At 37.9% G+C, this 16,208-nt stretch overlaps 1 protein-coding gene across 8 annotated transcripts in view; it reads right to left on the bottom strand.

The window, feature by feature from the left end:
• Positions 1 to 16,208, bottom strand: part of RBFOX1 (RNA binding fox-1 homolog 1) — a 1,842,789-nt gene that overhangs the window by 591,730 nt on the left and 1,234,851 nt on the right. Inside the window, exon 1 of one of the 8 annotated variants that reach the window (XM_087912650.1) lies at positions 2,102 to 2,379. The exons of the other annotated variants lie outside the window; for them this stretch is intronic. Coding sequence (XP_087768776.1) covers positions 2,102 to 2,119 — 18 coding nt within the window. The 5' untranslated portion in view covers positions 2,120 to 2,379. Of the gene's footprint in view, positions 1 to 2,101; positions 2,380 to 16,208 lie in introns of those variants that run through there. 8 annotated transcript variants of the gene reach the window in all.

Raw genomic sequence — 16,208 nt, forward strand, 5'->3', positions numbered from 1 at the left:
GAACTACACAAGTAGCCTGCGGTGGACAATAGCTAATTAGCTTAGTCAAAAACTAACTAGGTTTACAACTAAATATGTTATGTAAATATAGAAGCTTGAGGTAGGTTTAGGAACACAGCCAAAATGCAGTTAATTTGATTAATATACATATTTCTATAACCAAATAAAGCCTTGAGAAGAATCTTTTCTATGACATAAGAAGAGACAAATGATTTATATAAATCCTCACTGGATGAATCCTTCTAATAAAAACCTGACCTGCTGTAAAACACTGGTCAAAATAAGAAAATTGAAATTGAAAAACTTGGCTTTTAAAGGTCAAAGATTAATTACTAAGAAAGCACTTCACAATGTTCCCAAACCCAGGGGATACCTCATGAAAGGCTGTTTATTTTTGGGAACTGAAGTCTCAAAAATGACTGGGAAAAAGCAAGAAGAAGAAAAAAAAAACTTGTCAATGATAAGAATTTAACCTCTTCTGTATTGCAACAATAAAGGTTGAATTTGCACCTGTAATTAAACCTTTTCCTTAAAAAAAAAAGGTTTTCAAACAACAATATTTTATGGTGCCAAATCTTCTTTCCATATTGGTACACATGCAAAGTAATTAAATAAGGCCAATAGGTTTGCATTGCTATTTATCAATTAAAAATATAACCAGAGGGGGAAAAAATCATTTTTTTCAAACACATTTCATTGGTTTAAGTGAACAAAAAGTATTGCATAGCCAGACACATTATTTCTTTTTTCACTGAAATAAATAGCTAAATAGCTTCTGAAATTGTTTTCTTTTTAAAGCAAGGTTAACAAATAAAGAAAGCACAATCCACAATGCATCCTCGTGTTGGTGGAAAACAAGTTGCCTCTGCTATGAATGAGGCCAGTCCAAAATAATCAGGCATGCTGATTGGAGAAGCTCCTAAAAGCACCACAAAGGTCAAAGAACGGAAAGAAGTCCTGTAAAAGTCGGCAAGTGACACCTCTTTTTTCATTTGTGAAAAAGATAAAAGCAATTTATTACAGATTCAGCAGTAAGAAGGAGCAGAAATGCCAGAATGGGAACACATAGGACATTTAACTGGCAGGTTGCAAAAATGAACAGGAAGGAAGGAAGGAAGGAAGGAAAGATGGAAGGAAGGAAGGAAAGGGGGAAGGGAGGGGAGGGGGATGGAGGGAGGGAGGAAGGGAGGAAAAGGGGGAGGAAATATTTATACATGTAAAACAGTCTTGGTCAAACCCAGTAATGGAGAAATTGCATTTTGATTGTTTCATAGAAATGTTTTCCTTAGCATTGAAATGTCTGTGCTTAGTACAGAAAGAAAGCCAACTGACAAGATTTATCACGCTAATTCCTTCTTGTATTTGACCACATCCATTTGCCCAGGCTGCAATCTAATTTTAGTTCCTGAGCTGAACAACTCTGAATCCAAAGTGTTGGGAAGGAGAGGGTGGGGGGGAACACACACGCATACCGAATACACAACCACTTGATATTTTATTGCTCATTTATAGCTGTCATTTACCTGAAACAGCAGAGGCTAAGGGACACAATCACAGTTAGTGCTAACTGGGACTTTCACTGCTGAAATTCCAAAGTTCCTTTTGTCTCCTCACTTCCCTCCCCTCTCCCTGAATAAGCGGTCCTTAATAACAGAAAGAAATTTTTGCATACCCAGAAGTGATGCAGGTGTTCATGCCCAAAATTCAACTCCCCACCACCCAAAAAAACCCCTCAACGGATTCTGAAACGCTCCTTTTCCAAACAGCCAGGCACATGTCATGTTCCCACACAGCAAGCTCCATTAAAACACAAGAGTATTCTATTAAATGCAAACCATAGAATATTCATATTTGTTTAAACACTCTCTGGTTTAGATTCTCGGTTCAAAACGTAACGCTTCGTTCAAACTGGCTCTGCTGCTCTTTAAGGCAGCAGAGCCCAAATTTCAGCACGTTGCAAAAAGCTCTGCCATGTTGAGCTGCCTCCCATCCCAGCCCAACTTCAAATCTGTATAAAACCCACGTTCTGGAAAACCAGGAACAATCGCCGCCACAGTCAAATCACAAACAGTAAAATTGAACATTGAGATGGACTACCTACCCATAAATACATCATCATCTTGAAAGAGGGGGGAAAAGCAGCCAAGAGAAGTCTCCTTTTACTTCACTAAGTATGTCAGGAAAAAGAAAAAAAGAGAAAAAAAAGAAAAAGAACAAATTGAACCCACTGGATACTGGGTAAAAAAAAATTAAAAAAAATCTTGCCTTTTCTTGTCAGTGATTTCCAGTTTTCTTCTTTTTCTTATATATGGAAGATTGTTTGTATATTTGTTTGATTATGAGAAGAGCACTCGGTCACATTCAGTTGGGTTTTTTTTCTGCGCAAGAAGTAATTGCTTCAGGCTGTTTTCTCAAACCCCCCCCTTTCGTTTTCCTCTTCCGTTTCTCCCCCTTCTCTCTCTTCCTTTCCCAACTCAGTCTGTCCTCTCTTGGCTGTCAAACTGACTTAGGTAACAATTCTTGGTGTGTCTGTTTAATGAGCAGATCCTTGTAGTCAAAGGCAAGCAACTACCGTAGTGTCTCTCTCTCTCTCTCTCTCTCTGTGTGTGTGTGTGTGTGTGTGTGTGTGAGAGAGAGAGAGAGAGAGAGAGAGAGAGAAACAGAGAGGGGAAGGGAGGAAGGAAGGAAAGAAGGAAGGAAGGTGTGAGTGAATGAGTGAGAGACTAGAGAAAAAAAGAACTGTAGAAGACACTTCTTCCACTGATATAGAGGAGAAAAAAGAAAGACGGGGGAGATCCATAAAACGTCTCAAAGAACAATAAGGAAAATTAAAAATAATAATAATTTTAAAAATGCTATAGGTCAAGCCTTTACCTTTTCTGCAAAGGGAAACTGATATTTGCAAAAAATAATAATATCATCAATAAAAATCCCACATTCCAGAATCACACTCCTCACATCCAACCTTTAACTCAAAATAGAAGATGTGGTGTCCCTCTATCTCTTTAAATGTACTTCAGTTAAAAGCAGCATCTAGTCAGGTCAAGGCCCTTCCAGCCTTATTACTCTAATACAGGAGTGTTCAATGTACTTTTCTACAGCCATCTACTGACTTCATGATGCTATTACCACTGCTGTTGAAGCAGAACTGACAATGTGCTGTACAGAGAAATACACTCTTTTTTATATTATGGTGGGCATTTTTTTCTCTCTCTTTCAACCATATAAAAGTAGGATGATGTTTGGAAGACTCTAGCTGGAGAATGGAGGGCAGCCTTTTAGAAATGAGAATCCAAGACACATCAGGAAGACGTTTCCCACTAGTATTTTAAACAGAAGATCAAAAAAAAAATATGGTTGTGCAAATAGGAGGAGATTTTTGGTGCACAATTGTTATGAAGCATGCAACCATTGTCAAAGGAGTTAAAACTTCTGTGAATTCAAACTTTAAACCTTTATTCCATCACCAGAACAATCACAAGTGCCATCAAAATATCCCCAAAATAATAGGGACACAATTTAATGGCAGGATCAACCTCAGAAAAAGTTTCTTTACAAAGGAAAGGGAGTATTCTAAGATGCTTTATGAGGGTTTATGCTTTGATATTAATATATATATGTGTGTGATTGTGTGTGTGTGTTTTCTTAAGTTTTTGCGGGTATTTATATGTATAGTATTCAGCTTTGTTCGGGTATTTTCCCACATCATTATAGTTGTGCTTTTAAAGTTGTAGCAACTTTAATTTGGAGCAATAAAGGGGTGGTTTGAACTGCCAGCTGTCTGTGTTACCTCTGTGCCATGCCCCTGGTCATGACAGGAGACTGGTCAAAGAGATGCTACCAAGGGAATGGTCAGATAAGGGACAGCACAGCCCACAACTGGATAATAGGTGGGGAAAGATCCTGTCAATATAGCTTTACAATAGAATAGAATTAGCTCATCTGGCAACAATTCCTTTCTATTTGACCCCGTGAGGCCCACATTAATCTTGGAAGTCTGTAACTACAATTCTTCCTCTCAACTCCTTTACAGCCTGAGAAACTAGAGAGAATATCTTGTGGGTCTCTTGCTCTACCCATTATCCAGCTGATTGCTATACTGTCTCTTATTAATTACTATTAATCCTCTTGTATGACTGTAACTTTGTTGCTTGTATCCTAACAATTTTTATTGACTGTTTCCTAGTATGATTTGATTGCTTATTGTAGCCTATGACTCTTATTGAGTGTTGCACCTGATGATTCTTGACTCTTGACAAATGTATCTTTTCTTTTATGTACACTGAGAGCATTTGCACCAAGACAAATTCCTTGTGTGTCCAATCACACTTGGCCAATAAAGAATTCTATTCTATTCTATTCTATTCTGTTCTGTTCTGTTCCGTTCTGTTCCATTCCATTCCATATTCTATTCTGTTCCATTCCATTCCATTCCATTCCATTCCATTCCATTCCATTCCATTCCATGTTCTGTTCTGTTCTGTTCTGTTCTGTTCTGTTCCGTTCCGTATTCTATTCTATTCTATTCTATTCTATTCTATTCTATTCCATTCCATTCCATTCCATTCCATTCCATGTTCTATTCTATTCTATTCTATTCTATTCTATTCTATTCTATTCTATTCTATTCTATTCTATTCTATTCTATCTTCTATTCTATCTTCTGCTCTGCTCTGCTCTACTCTACTCTACTATCTCTTATCTGATGGCTCCCTTGGCAGAGTCTCTTTGACCACTCTCACAAGCTCTTTCGTACTTACCATTACAGCTTCACAAAGTCTGGAAATAAAAGTCCCCTTATAGGAATCTGTCCATTCTTACAGATCTTTTGAGATCTTTTCCTCCATGGTTCTACCTCCATGGCAATGTGTGGATGTCTAGATGGCTACCACTGAATCTTTCAGTTGGAGAGGAACACTGACTTCATGCTCGGTGACAAAATCCACGTTAATGAGCCTTGGTGGCACAGTGCTAAGAGTGCAGTACTGCAGTCTACTTCTTCTGACTGCTGGTTGCCTGCAATTTGGCAGTTTGAATCTTACCAGGATCGAGGTATACTCTGCCTTCCCATCCTTCTGAGGTACATAAAATGAGGACCCAGATTGTTGGGGGCAAGAGGCTGACTCTCTCAACTGCTTAGAGAGGGCTGTGAAGCATTGTAAAGCAGTATATAAGTACTATTGCTATTGCTAATAGAACATCTCCAGATATAACCTCTGTTTGAACACAAGGCCCACAGGGGATCTTGGAAAAATAATTTCACTCTTAAATATCTCTAGCTTTTTAATCTCAAAGATGCTTTTTCAAAAGGAAACCGGAATATGTTTCTTTGGTTTTTTTTCCTTTGGGGAAGAAGATATTTTCGCTTCTCATCCAAGAAGCTCTACCTGGATGGTGGTGGAATGGAAAGATCCTTCTGACTGGATGGTGTGTGCCGGGAGGAAGGGTGAGAAGGAGATCCAATCCTTACATCCCCCTTCTATCATCCAGTCAGAATTGATGAAGCTTACTGGATGAGAAGTGAAACATCTTCCTCCTCAAAGGAAAAAAACAAACAAACATAGTCCATGGTTGAAACAACCATGACCTGGATGGCTGAGAATCTTCTTATTCATTTTTAGTTTTATTTCCCTTAATATTCAACGACAGGATGCAATGGATTTTTTTCCCTCAATAACAGTCAGTCCTGCATCTCCTGCAACAGCAAATCAGGTATAACAACAGCACCAAGGGCTTTTGACAAAGGTAGAGTGTCTGTTTTCATATTTAACCAGGCTTCATTGTAACTTTATAACACTGAGGTGGCCTAGAAGTGATTCTCTTCTATTTTACTTGGAACTACCTTCTCCCTCTTTGGTTCATTTTTATTGGTGGTAATGTACATTGGGTACATCTACTAAATTAAAAAAAAAAAATTGAAAGGCCATAAATTATTAACCCAAGTATCAGACCATTGGCAGATTCCTTGTATCAAGGTATTGAAAAATTTGCTATTTTTAATAAATGATTTTTTTTCCCCAAAGAGCAAATGAAAAGAAGAGGCAAAAGGCAGTCTGGGAGATGCAGATTAATTCAGTTTATTTTGGAATTAGTAAAACACAGAGTTCACCACAACACCTTTACAACTTACCAAGAAGATAAGGAAATGGTGATGAATGTAGCTTTATTGTAAAAACAGTGACTTGTTTGATACTCGAGCTGTAAGTCAGCAAAAATCCAGATACTAGTAGTAAGTCAAACATGGTTTATGATGTGTGTGTGTGTGTATGTGTGTGTGTGTGTCTGTCTGTCTGTCTGACTATCTATCTATCATGTATCACATAGAGGCTATGACTTCTTTGATTATGGGTTGGAGATACAGATATAGCAGGATAAATGGCCTATTCAATCCATAATCAAAGAAGTCATAGCTTAATAACATGCAAATATCCAAGTTTATTCCTCTACTTTCCTTTGGGCTTGCCTAAAACTTCTTATTGTGGCGTTATAAGGACTTTTGGAAACAGCATCAAGAGAGGCCAACCCTTTTCCCTTTTAATAATGATTCTTCAAGTCAATGTGTCCACTATCCCCTGTATTAAATTACTCCATATTAACTCAGGTAATAAATGCATTTTCAAATATCACATTAGAGCAAATTTGATTCCAGTGGTTAAACTGAAAATAATTTTTCGGGTGGTGCTTTAGTGAATCTGATTTTGTGTGCCTCGGGAGTGCATATGAAGCTGCTGAAGTTTCAAGGGTGGCTAAAGATATTATTAATACGATAAAAGTGTGTGCACAGTTCTAGCACATAAATCATTTTCACATCAACATTTCCCTGGTTTTGGAGCAGAGTGTTTTCATAGACAGCTCATAAAACTTATCTGAACTGTGCCTTGGGGCTATGTCAACTAATTATTTCTGTATTTGAAATTCTGTTCATTATGAAATTGATTACTCCAATCATTTTCTTCTTCATCATCATCTCATTTCCCCCCAAAACAAAACAAACGTCATTCTTGGATACTATCCTCCTTCTTTGTCTCCTCTTTCTTCAGAATTTCATTCTAAAATTGTGAAGCTTATTTTTTGACAGAATAATCTAACCCCCCGTGATAAATCTGGTTTTAAGAGTGGAAACACAGTATTGGTAGAGTGATATGGTAGTTCTGTTTCTGACTTTAGATGAGGGAAAGAGCATATTTGAATTCTAATGAGAGTAAAGTCAAATAAAATAGGAGAGCTGCATCAGACTAAAGAGCTACCTCCTTGACATACTAGCACTATATAAACCATAATTATTGGGCTTATTGAATGAAACATATTATATCAAAGCCAAACAAGCTGCAGTTTGGTTCCTTATGGATGAAAGCTTAGGGTGCTGTATGAATCCAGCCAATTATGGCTTATCTAAAAAAAGAATATGACCCAAATTATGATTTAACATAATGTGTGAAATAATGTTGCATTTAGGAATCTACCAATGATAGGCCTAGTGATGTTACTGCCACTAAGACGGGTAGTTAAGAGATCCAGAATTAGATTTATAACCTATTCTCTGAAGGCAAAACTAATCAAGGAGAGAAGCAACCTAGAACTAAGGAGAAATTTTCCGACAGTGAAAACGATCAGTGGAAGGCTTGACTTCAGAAGTTGTGGGTCCTCCAACACTGGATGTTTTTAATAAGATATTGTCCATTTGTCTGAAATAGTGTAGGGTCTCCTGTTTTAGCGGGGGATTGGAGTAGAAAATCTTCAAGATCTCTTCTAACTCTGTCATACTGTTAGCCGTTGAATCAATATGACAGTGGAAAAAGTCCTTCAGGTACCAAAATACAACTAAGGAAGTGGTGGCAAAACATTTCCAGAACCTCTTGTTCTTTCAAAACAACAACAACCTCATTCCAAATTGCTGCCAAATTTGGTCTTTAAAGTTTTAGCTTTCCAGTCAAAAGTCCTGTTGATGAGCTATAAAAAAGAGAAGACCACAAATCTGGTCTCCAATGGGCAGGTCATTTGCAAGCTTCCCTACTTTAAGATTAATTTAGTTAATTTCGGTTCAAGTGGAAACTGAGCCAATCCCGAGACTTCCTTTGGAGGTCGGTGTTGGAAAACTGCAAGGGGTTTATGAGTTGGCTAAAGCATTTGATGAGATGTCCAGCCACTTCTGTGAAGGACACTCCAAAAGAGCCTTTCGGACAAAACTGTTGATTCCCACTGTTACTCACTGGCTCATGAACCCCCTGGTTGGGACATGTCCACTCTGCATTAATTGATTCTATTCTACTTAATTAGTGTTCCACTTTTACCATTTACAGAGTTTGGGAAACTGAGGAAAGAAAGACATTCAGAGAGTTGGGAAGAAGTAAGTTCTGTAAAAGTTTTAAAGACTTCTACATCTTTCCTTTCCTTTCCAACGGCTACGTTTCATTGCTTTTTCTTTGCATCACCACAATCAATGGCTGCACAAATCTTGAATATACGATATGTGTTCAGAGCGTTCTGCTTATCAAATTTTCATTGGTACATTTAAATAATCCCACTCAGTGGGTTTCTGTAGGATAGCCTCTTGGAAATACAGTTTGAGATTCAGTGGTAGTCCATGTCTGATCAGAATTCTTTCTAATAGCAAAAGGATTTTCCCAATCCTTAATATTTGGGATCATAGGAACAATTGGAAAAAAGTAAATAGAAATTGTCTATTCATATCCAAAAATGGCTACCCCTGAGAGTTGGACATTACTGGACAGGGTCAACCTTTGCTTTTTAAAGTATATGAGAATCTCACTGGTTTGCCATAAATCCATGGCCAATTGTCATTGTGCACAGGGTAAATCTGAAGAAAGGAAGAAGGGAGAAAAATAACTCCCAAGAACCTGCCTAAATGTCCAAGCAGAGCAAACGTTCTGATGATTCTGTAGAAGAGGACACTATTAGTATTTTGATTGGTGGTGAGGCTGCTTCTCATCTTGTTTTCTTGGTCTAACAAATACATTGTTGTTGTTTTTTAATCCATAGTTTTCCATGGGGCATCTAGAGTTTCTCATCATGAATTATCTTTCAGCCAGTCACCTGCCAAGGGAACTCTATGAACTCAAAGAAGAAGAGTGAAGATGTGGATGATGTTCAGGGACATGGGGAGATTTCATTGCCATCTCTTTTAGGTTGCTATTTCACACCTTTTGCTTTTAATGGGCTTGCCTCCCTCCAGCCCACAGTTGCACTGACATCAGGTGAGCCATATTAGAATTAGAATTTTTAATTGGCCAAGTGTGATTGGACACACAAGGAATTTGTCTTCAGTGCACAAGCTCTCAGTACACATAAAAAGATATAAGTGATGAGTCGTGATCATAGTTATCATAAAAACATTCATTATGAATTATAAGATACAACACTTAGTGATAGTTATAGAATACTGTGTGATGACCCAAGGTAGGATACAAAACAAACACAGTCACAGAAAACAGGTGAAGCCCCTTTTATTCCTTCACTTTGCTTCCAAGCTTCGAATATCTTTGACAGAAGACAAAAAAACTCACCCACACAGTTACAAGAAGAGGGGAAAAAAGCAAGACAAACCAGGCAAGATAAGGGCTGGAGGATGTCCACAGATAACACACATTGGGAAGGATGCCAAACTCAGAGAGGAACTATAAACTAGAGATATTTCCACGCTTTGTTTCCAGTGTTCGCCAGTACGCAGGTCCATACTCTTATTCAGTTGTCACAGCTGCAGCCCATGAAGAGGATCAAGGCCTTCTCCTCCTGAGTAGACCACATTATCCTGTACTCTCTGTGTGCTCTAGGATGGAGAGGGGATGGGCCTGGCTCCTCCTCTGACTGCCTAGCCAGCCTCTGCCCTTCCCCGGCCTCTTCCACAACCTCAGGAGCCACACTTCCACTCCCTATCGGCTGTTCCTCCTCTCCCTCAGAGTCAGTCTCCACCAGGGGCATGACATACTAAATAAGCAATCAAAATCATACTAGGAAACTAAATAAAAGAATATAAACCATAAAGATACAAGCAACAAGGTTATAGTGATAAATAGAAAAGGAGATAGGTAATAATAGAAGAATAATAGCAATACAGTCTTAGTAAATAGTTGGACAGTGTCATGGAAATTAGTTTTTTAGCAGAGTGATCGCATGCAGGAAAAAAAAAACTGTCCTTGTGTCTAGTTGTTCTGGTGTGCAGTGCCCTATAGCATCATTTTGAGGAAACGGATCCGGACAGAACTGTGAGTAGCAAGACAATCTGAATTTGGAGATTCTATTTCAGATCAATTTAATCAATTATTTCTATCAGAAGTATTTTAAAAAAGGATAATCCCCATTCAGAACCAGTCATCAAAATAAATTGTTTGCTTATGAATCAATAAACCAATTCAGTGACTGCTTATTTCCAGATTGAATCTCTCCTTGATCAGTTTCCATTCATTGTTCCTTGTCTGGCCTTCAGGTGCTTTGGAAAATAGCTTGACCCCCTCCTCCTCTCTGTGGCAGCCCCTCAACTATTGGAAGACTGCTATACTGCCTCCCCTGGTCCTTCTCTTCACTAGACTAGCCAGGCCCAGTTCCTGTAACCGTTCTTCATATGTTTTAATCTCCAGTCCCCTAATCATCCTGGTTGTTCTTCACTGCACTCTTTCTAGAGTCTCAACAACTTTTTTTTATATTTCAATTGAAACAGCTAGGAATTCTAATCAAATCAAATGTTGATTTCCACCGAATCAGATTTCAAATCTCCCCTGATGTGGTCTATGTAGCGTGTTCAAGCTTTTCAACTGCACTTTCAATGAACCCGTATTTTAGAAGAATCGTTTGGTTTGGTCTTGTACATAAAAAAATAAAATAAAATAAACACATTTGGCTTTCATGCAGCAAAAAATAACCCCTGTCTGTAGGAGTAGTCTATATTAAAATTAGTGTGGACCAAAAAGAATATATAGCTCGTTCTAGATTTTATTTCATGATGCTTCTGCTCCTGAGCTCCCCAAAAATCAAATTTATTAAATGTCCTGGGTTTGTGTGGGACACTGTGCCCTCTGTTGGCACCAAGAAGAGTTGCAGGTCCTTGAAATTTGGTAGCTGCAAGAAACCTGCTTCTTCTTCAACTTTAGTATAAAGACAGGAAACCTCTGTTTTTAGGGGTATATTTTATTGAGATGAACATAGCTGTACCTTTTTAAATTTCATCCTGCAGTCTTCCATTCAACTCAGAAGGATAGAAACTCAAGTTCTAGATGTTGGCAGAGGAGTGACACTTCAGACCTAATGTCACCATATACTCTGTATTCCTTCCCTGCAAGCATTTTTTTTTTAAAAAAATCTTACTTTGATTTGGTATGCTAATACTTGCATGGGTCATTCTACCTCCATCTACCCACTGATACAGTTAAGAGGATAAGTTGGCAAGCCGAAAAGTTACCTTATCCCAGGCAGGAGCAAGGAACTGAATTAGTCATTACTGCTGAATCTTTGTTTTAAATATAGCTGCAGAACTATCTAACCGGGAAAGAGAAAGGAAGGGTCAAAGCTGAACTCAACCTGCTTTACTCACCTGTCTCTGACAGCATAGTAAAATGTGCTAATGATGCAGTTTTAAAGTAGGAAAAAAAAATACGGCTGGATTTCCATCATTGTGATTTTTGTGATTTTATACAGACACACACGCACACATGCACACACACTTCAATTATAAATATTTAGAACTTTTAAAAATAAGACTTCAAAACTTTTGCTGAAATGCACATTTGGAGAGAGAGAGAAAAGGGAGGGAGGGAGAGAAAGAGAGAGAGAGAGGGGAGGGAGGGAGGGAGACAGGGCGGGAGAGGGAGGGAGAGAGGGATGTGGGAGGGAGAGAGGGAGAAGGGAAGGAAGGAGAGAGAAGGGAGGGAGAGGAAGGGGAGGAGGGAGAGAGGGAGGGAGGAAGAGAGAAGGGAAGGAAGGAGAGAGGAGGGAGGGAGAGGAAGGGAAGGAGGGAGAGAGAAGGGAGGGAAGGAGGGAGGGAGAGGGAAAGAGAGATGCCAATTTTGATAAGAGACAAAGTCTTTCTCAACCCCATAATATCTCATAATACTTTGCTTTCTAAATTACATAAAGATCCTACTGAATACCAGTTCTTTGTATCTCACAAGGAAAGACAATGGGGAAGTCAGCTTCACTTAACAATTGTATTACTAACTTCACAGCTGCAGTGAATTCACTGTGGCAAGAAATAAGACAAAACTCACGAGACAACTGCGTTGTTTAGCAAAATAAATTTTGGGTTCAGCCATGGTTGTTAAATTGAGGAATGCCTGTAAGGGATTATTTGGCTGTTCTGTTCATCAGTTCCTAGAATTATTCAATCCTAGGCTCGTTTGAGTATCTGGTTTTGTTTCTTTACCATGGACTGAAAGAAGAGGAAATATATTTCCTTCTAGGATCATGTTCAGATTCTTGAAATGTGAAGAAAGCTTGGACTCAGATATGGAGAAGATTTTGAGAGTACGTGAGATATTGTTTTTTTAACTGTGGTGGCAACCAAAGAAAACAGACGTAAAACACTGGTCACTTCAATTAACATGGTGGCATTTGTGTTTTCTTTTAAAGGACATACTTGAAACTCAGTGAATTGTAGATAGACTGTTTCAGACATTGTCTAAAAATAATTTCAATCAATGCATTCATAGGACAGTCAATTAATTCAGCCTTCATAAGAATATAACCAGAGCTTAGTAAATCAGACCAAAGATCCATTTAGACAAGGATCACCATTATAATATATCTCAAATCTGAAAAAGACCACAGACACAGCCTTCTTTCACAGTTTTCCCCAAGGAACTTCTGTTCAATTATTCTTTAAATATCAAGACTAATGTGCACGGCAATGTCTACCTAAAAGATGGAAGCCTCAATCTATTGTGTATTCATGTATGTCTATAATTCCTATATCATTCAATTAGCCTAGCACCCTGAGAAGTTTGCAACTCATTTTAAAAAGTCATCAAAAATAACATGCCATTTAGTAAACTAGTAACAACCAGGGTAGTATCTACAGTAACCCAATAATAAGTATTGAAATGCCCACAGTGTAGCATAAAATCAATATAAAAAGCTGCACAAAAAACCCCTGAGAATTGAAGAAATAATTAGTTTCAAGATCTAAATTGTATCAAAATGTAATTATGTTTGCGCAATAAACTTGGCTTATGCCAGGTTTGGCCATGCTTTACGTTAATCGATTTTCTTAATTCACACAATACTTTGAACATTGGAATTAATCATATGAATTAGGTTCTAGAAGCTGGTTGGCTAAAAAACATGTTTAAGGAGATTATGGTTACTTGGGTCACATAAATCAATCATAGAACTATTTTTTTTAATGCAATGGCTTGAATTATGCATTCCCATTCATTCTCATGGTGCTTTCAACATTTGGCTCTATTCCTAGATCCATTTGATTGGATTTCTGCAAGTCAATTAAAAATGGGGAAACCTTTATGTATTAGGCACCCCATTAAACATATGCCAAGTACACAGATAAATCAAATGGCATTGAACACCTTCCTTTTTCTCCCTTCATCTTAACCAATGATATTATACTGTTATAAAAAAATAACTCAGTATAAAAATGCACAGACAAACCATAGGCAATAAATCTTACTTTGAGATCAGAGGTTTATTTCATGAACAATTTGGAACATGAAAAGCCATCATAATATAACAACATTTTAGTAAGGTAATATTTACTGACAATAACCCATTGCAAAGAGGTCCAGAGATAATAGCTAAGCCCAGAAAGGATAGCTACTATCAGTGGCCCCGATTTGAGATTTACCTCCTTCTTTTATACCCTTCTTCTTCTGAAGCCCATCCAGTGGTATGTAATCTTACTGGATGCACTTCCCTATTCCCACATACTGGCCATTAATCAATACCCCCTTATAGGTGCATGTCAACTCTCTTGCCATCTTCTACTTTCAGTTGCCTTTTTTCTCAATATCCCAGACATTTGTGATCCAAAATAGCTCTTATTTTTGATTGTCCAGCAAATATATGCTTTTTGCAGAAGTAGCAAAATCTCATCAGATTACAAATATTTCGCTATGGTTGCAAAATCAGCTCAGCCGGCAGTTATTATATATTGTTAATTTGAAGCCTTCAACTAAGCAGAGGCCTATGCCAACTTTAGGGCCCAGTTGTCTTCCTCTTACATACTGTTTTGGTGAAGCAAAAGTGCCTACTTAAAAAAAAAAAGACCACAATAATTCTGCAGTAGAAGCTGGGCCTCAGAGTCTGTCACTATGCTTTTTACAGTTTTATGAATTACAGCTTATTTCTACCTAGGGCTGTGATCCTAGGCTGTTTCACAGCCTTAAATAAGCAGGAATGATTCATGTTCCATGATCTTATTATTTTTTCTTCCTCCAGCCACAATATTAAATGAAAGAGAACAAAGTTCTCTCCATTTCCGATATGCGTGAGAGTCACATACAAAGAACACACAGGGGAAATTCTGCACATTGGCAATGAATGAAAGAACCAAAATTCAATTAGGTTCAATAAAGATCCCCATGAAATAATAAGAGGAGTGAACAAATAGATTATGCCATTGGGCTTGATCACAAAGAGAGAGAGAGAAAGAGAGGGAAAGACAGACAGACAGACAGACAGACAGAAACACACAGAGAGAGAGAGAAATAGACAGAGAGAGAAAGACACAGAGAGAGAGAGAGAGAGAGAGACAGACAGACAGACAGAGAATATATACAGTGTAAAAGAAATCTGGAAAGTAGATGAATGGGGGAAAATGTCAGGGAGAAATCATAATAGCAAATATAGCAGGTAAACATTTTATTTATTTTCCTTTCTTTCTGGTTTCTGTTTTTCTTTTATTATAAGAACTCTCTGAGTTCACTAAAAATAATAAATAACATAAAATAAAAATAAAATAGAAATGTAGAAGAAAGTGAAATGAATAGATCCATGGTTTCTGAAGAAGTTTCTAAATGTAAGTGAAAAAAATGAGTTATCTTGAGATTAGAAAGGCGGCCAATACATTTTACAAATAAATACTGCAAATAAGCAAGGACACTCTGGAAAAAGAACATCTTCATTCACATAACCATCAGGTCAATCAGGCCCTCAAATGACTTAATCTATTGTATTCATTCACTTGATTTGTGTAGCTGCCCAACTGAAGACATGACTCTGGGTGGTTTACAATTCTAAAATATAGAACAATTAACACAATTAAAAAACAATAAAACAGTAAAACAATTATTACTGTAACATGATTGTTTGGGGGTTGTCAATTTTTTTTAAATACGGATGATTAATTTCTGTGATACAAACTTATATAAAAAAGCTGTAGCTGTTAATAGCTTACTATTGGACCAAGTTTAAGATTTGGGTTTTGATTTATCCTAACCCACATGAAACTAAGGTTTGAGAAATAATGTCATGGTTTATAGAGCTGCCCAACTATCTGGATTATCAGCAAGTAGGGTCACAACTTCAGAATATTTTCTTGATTTTTTTTATGCATAAGCAACCAGAGCCACTCCTAAAGTAAGCAACTTTATTGTTCTCTATCTAAGGTTTAAGAATCTCCCCAGACTAAGTGCCTTCCTCTGGGAATGACCATGTTAGGGTTTCCAGGTAACAGACCCAATGTCATCAAACCTCTGAGGCGTAAGTGTTCCTCAAAGTACAGATTGATTAGGCATGTCATATTGGCACACTGGGGAAAAGAAACAACTATGAAGGTCCCTCGGTTTTCCCCACCCAAATTAAAAGTCAACATTCTTTCCTCTAGTCCACATGTCCATCACATGGTCCAATCTAGTCACAGCCCCAACTCCATTTGGTTTCAGTCCATACCTCCCCAACACCTGGTGAGAATGTCCTTGGTTCCCAGGATAAATAATTTTATTTTGGCTACAAGTCCTCAGCTATCAATATTGCCCTTCCCATTCCCACAGCTCCAACCAGCCTTGCTGTGGAAGATGCTCCAAAATGGCTTCAGGGTTGAAAGACCAGGTATGGCTTCATGGATCTTGTGGGAAGTCAAGCTTATGTTTCTTGTGGCTACACAAGCACTCTATGCTAGGACCTAACTTGATTCCTCCTTCCAGCCTAGCTGGCAGTTTCCCAACAGCATTAATCAAGAAGATGACAGTGACTGTGTACTAATTTCCACTAGCAGTAAAACAACTGTGTGCTAAAAACATGCTTAT

The sequence above is a fragment of the Pseudonaja textilis genome, chromosome 14 (assembly GCF_049901715.1).
Source record: "Pseudonaja textilis isolate UNSWEBS1 chromosome 14, rPseTex1.2, whole genome shotgun sequence".
Lineage (NCBI taxonomy): Eukaryota > Metazoa > Chordata > Lepidosauria > Squamata > Elapidae > Pseudonaja > Pseudonaja textilis.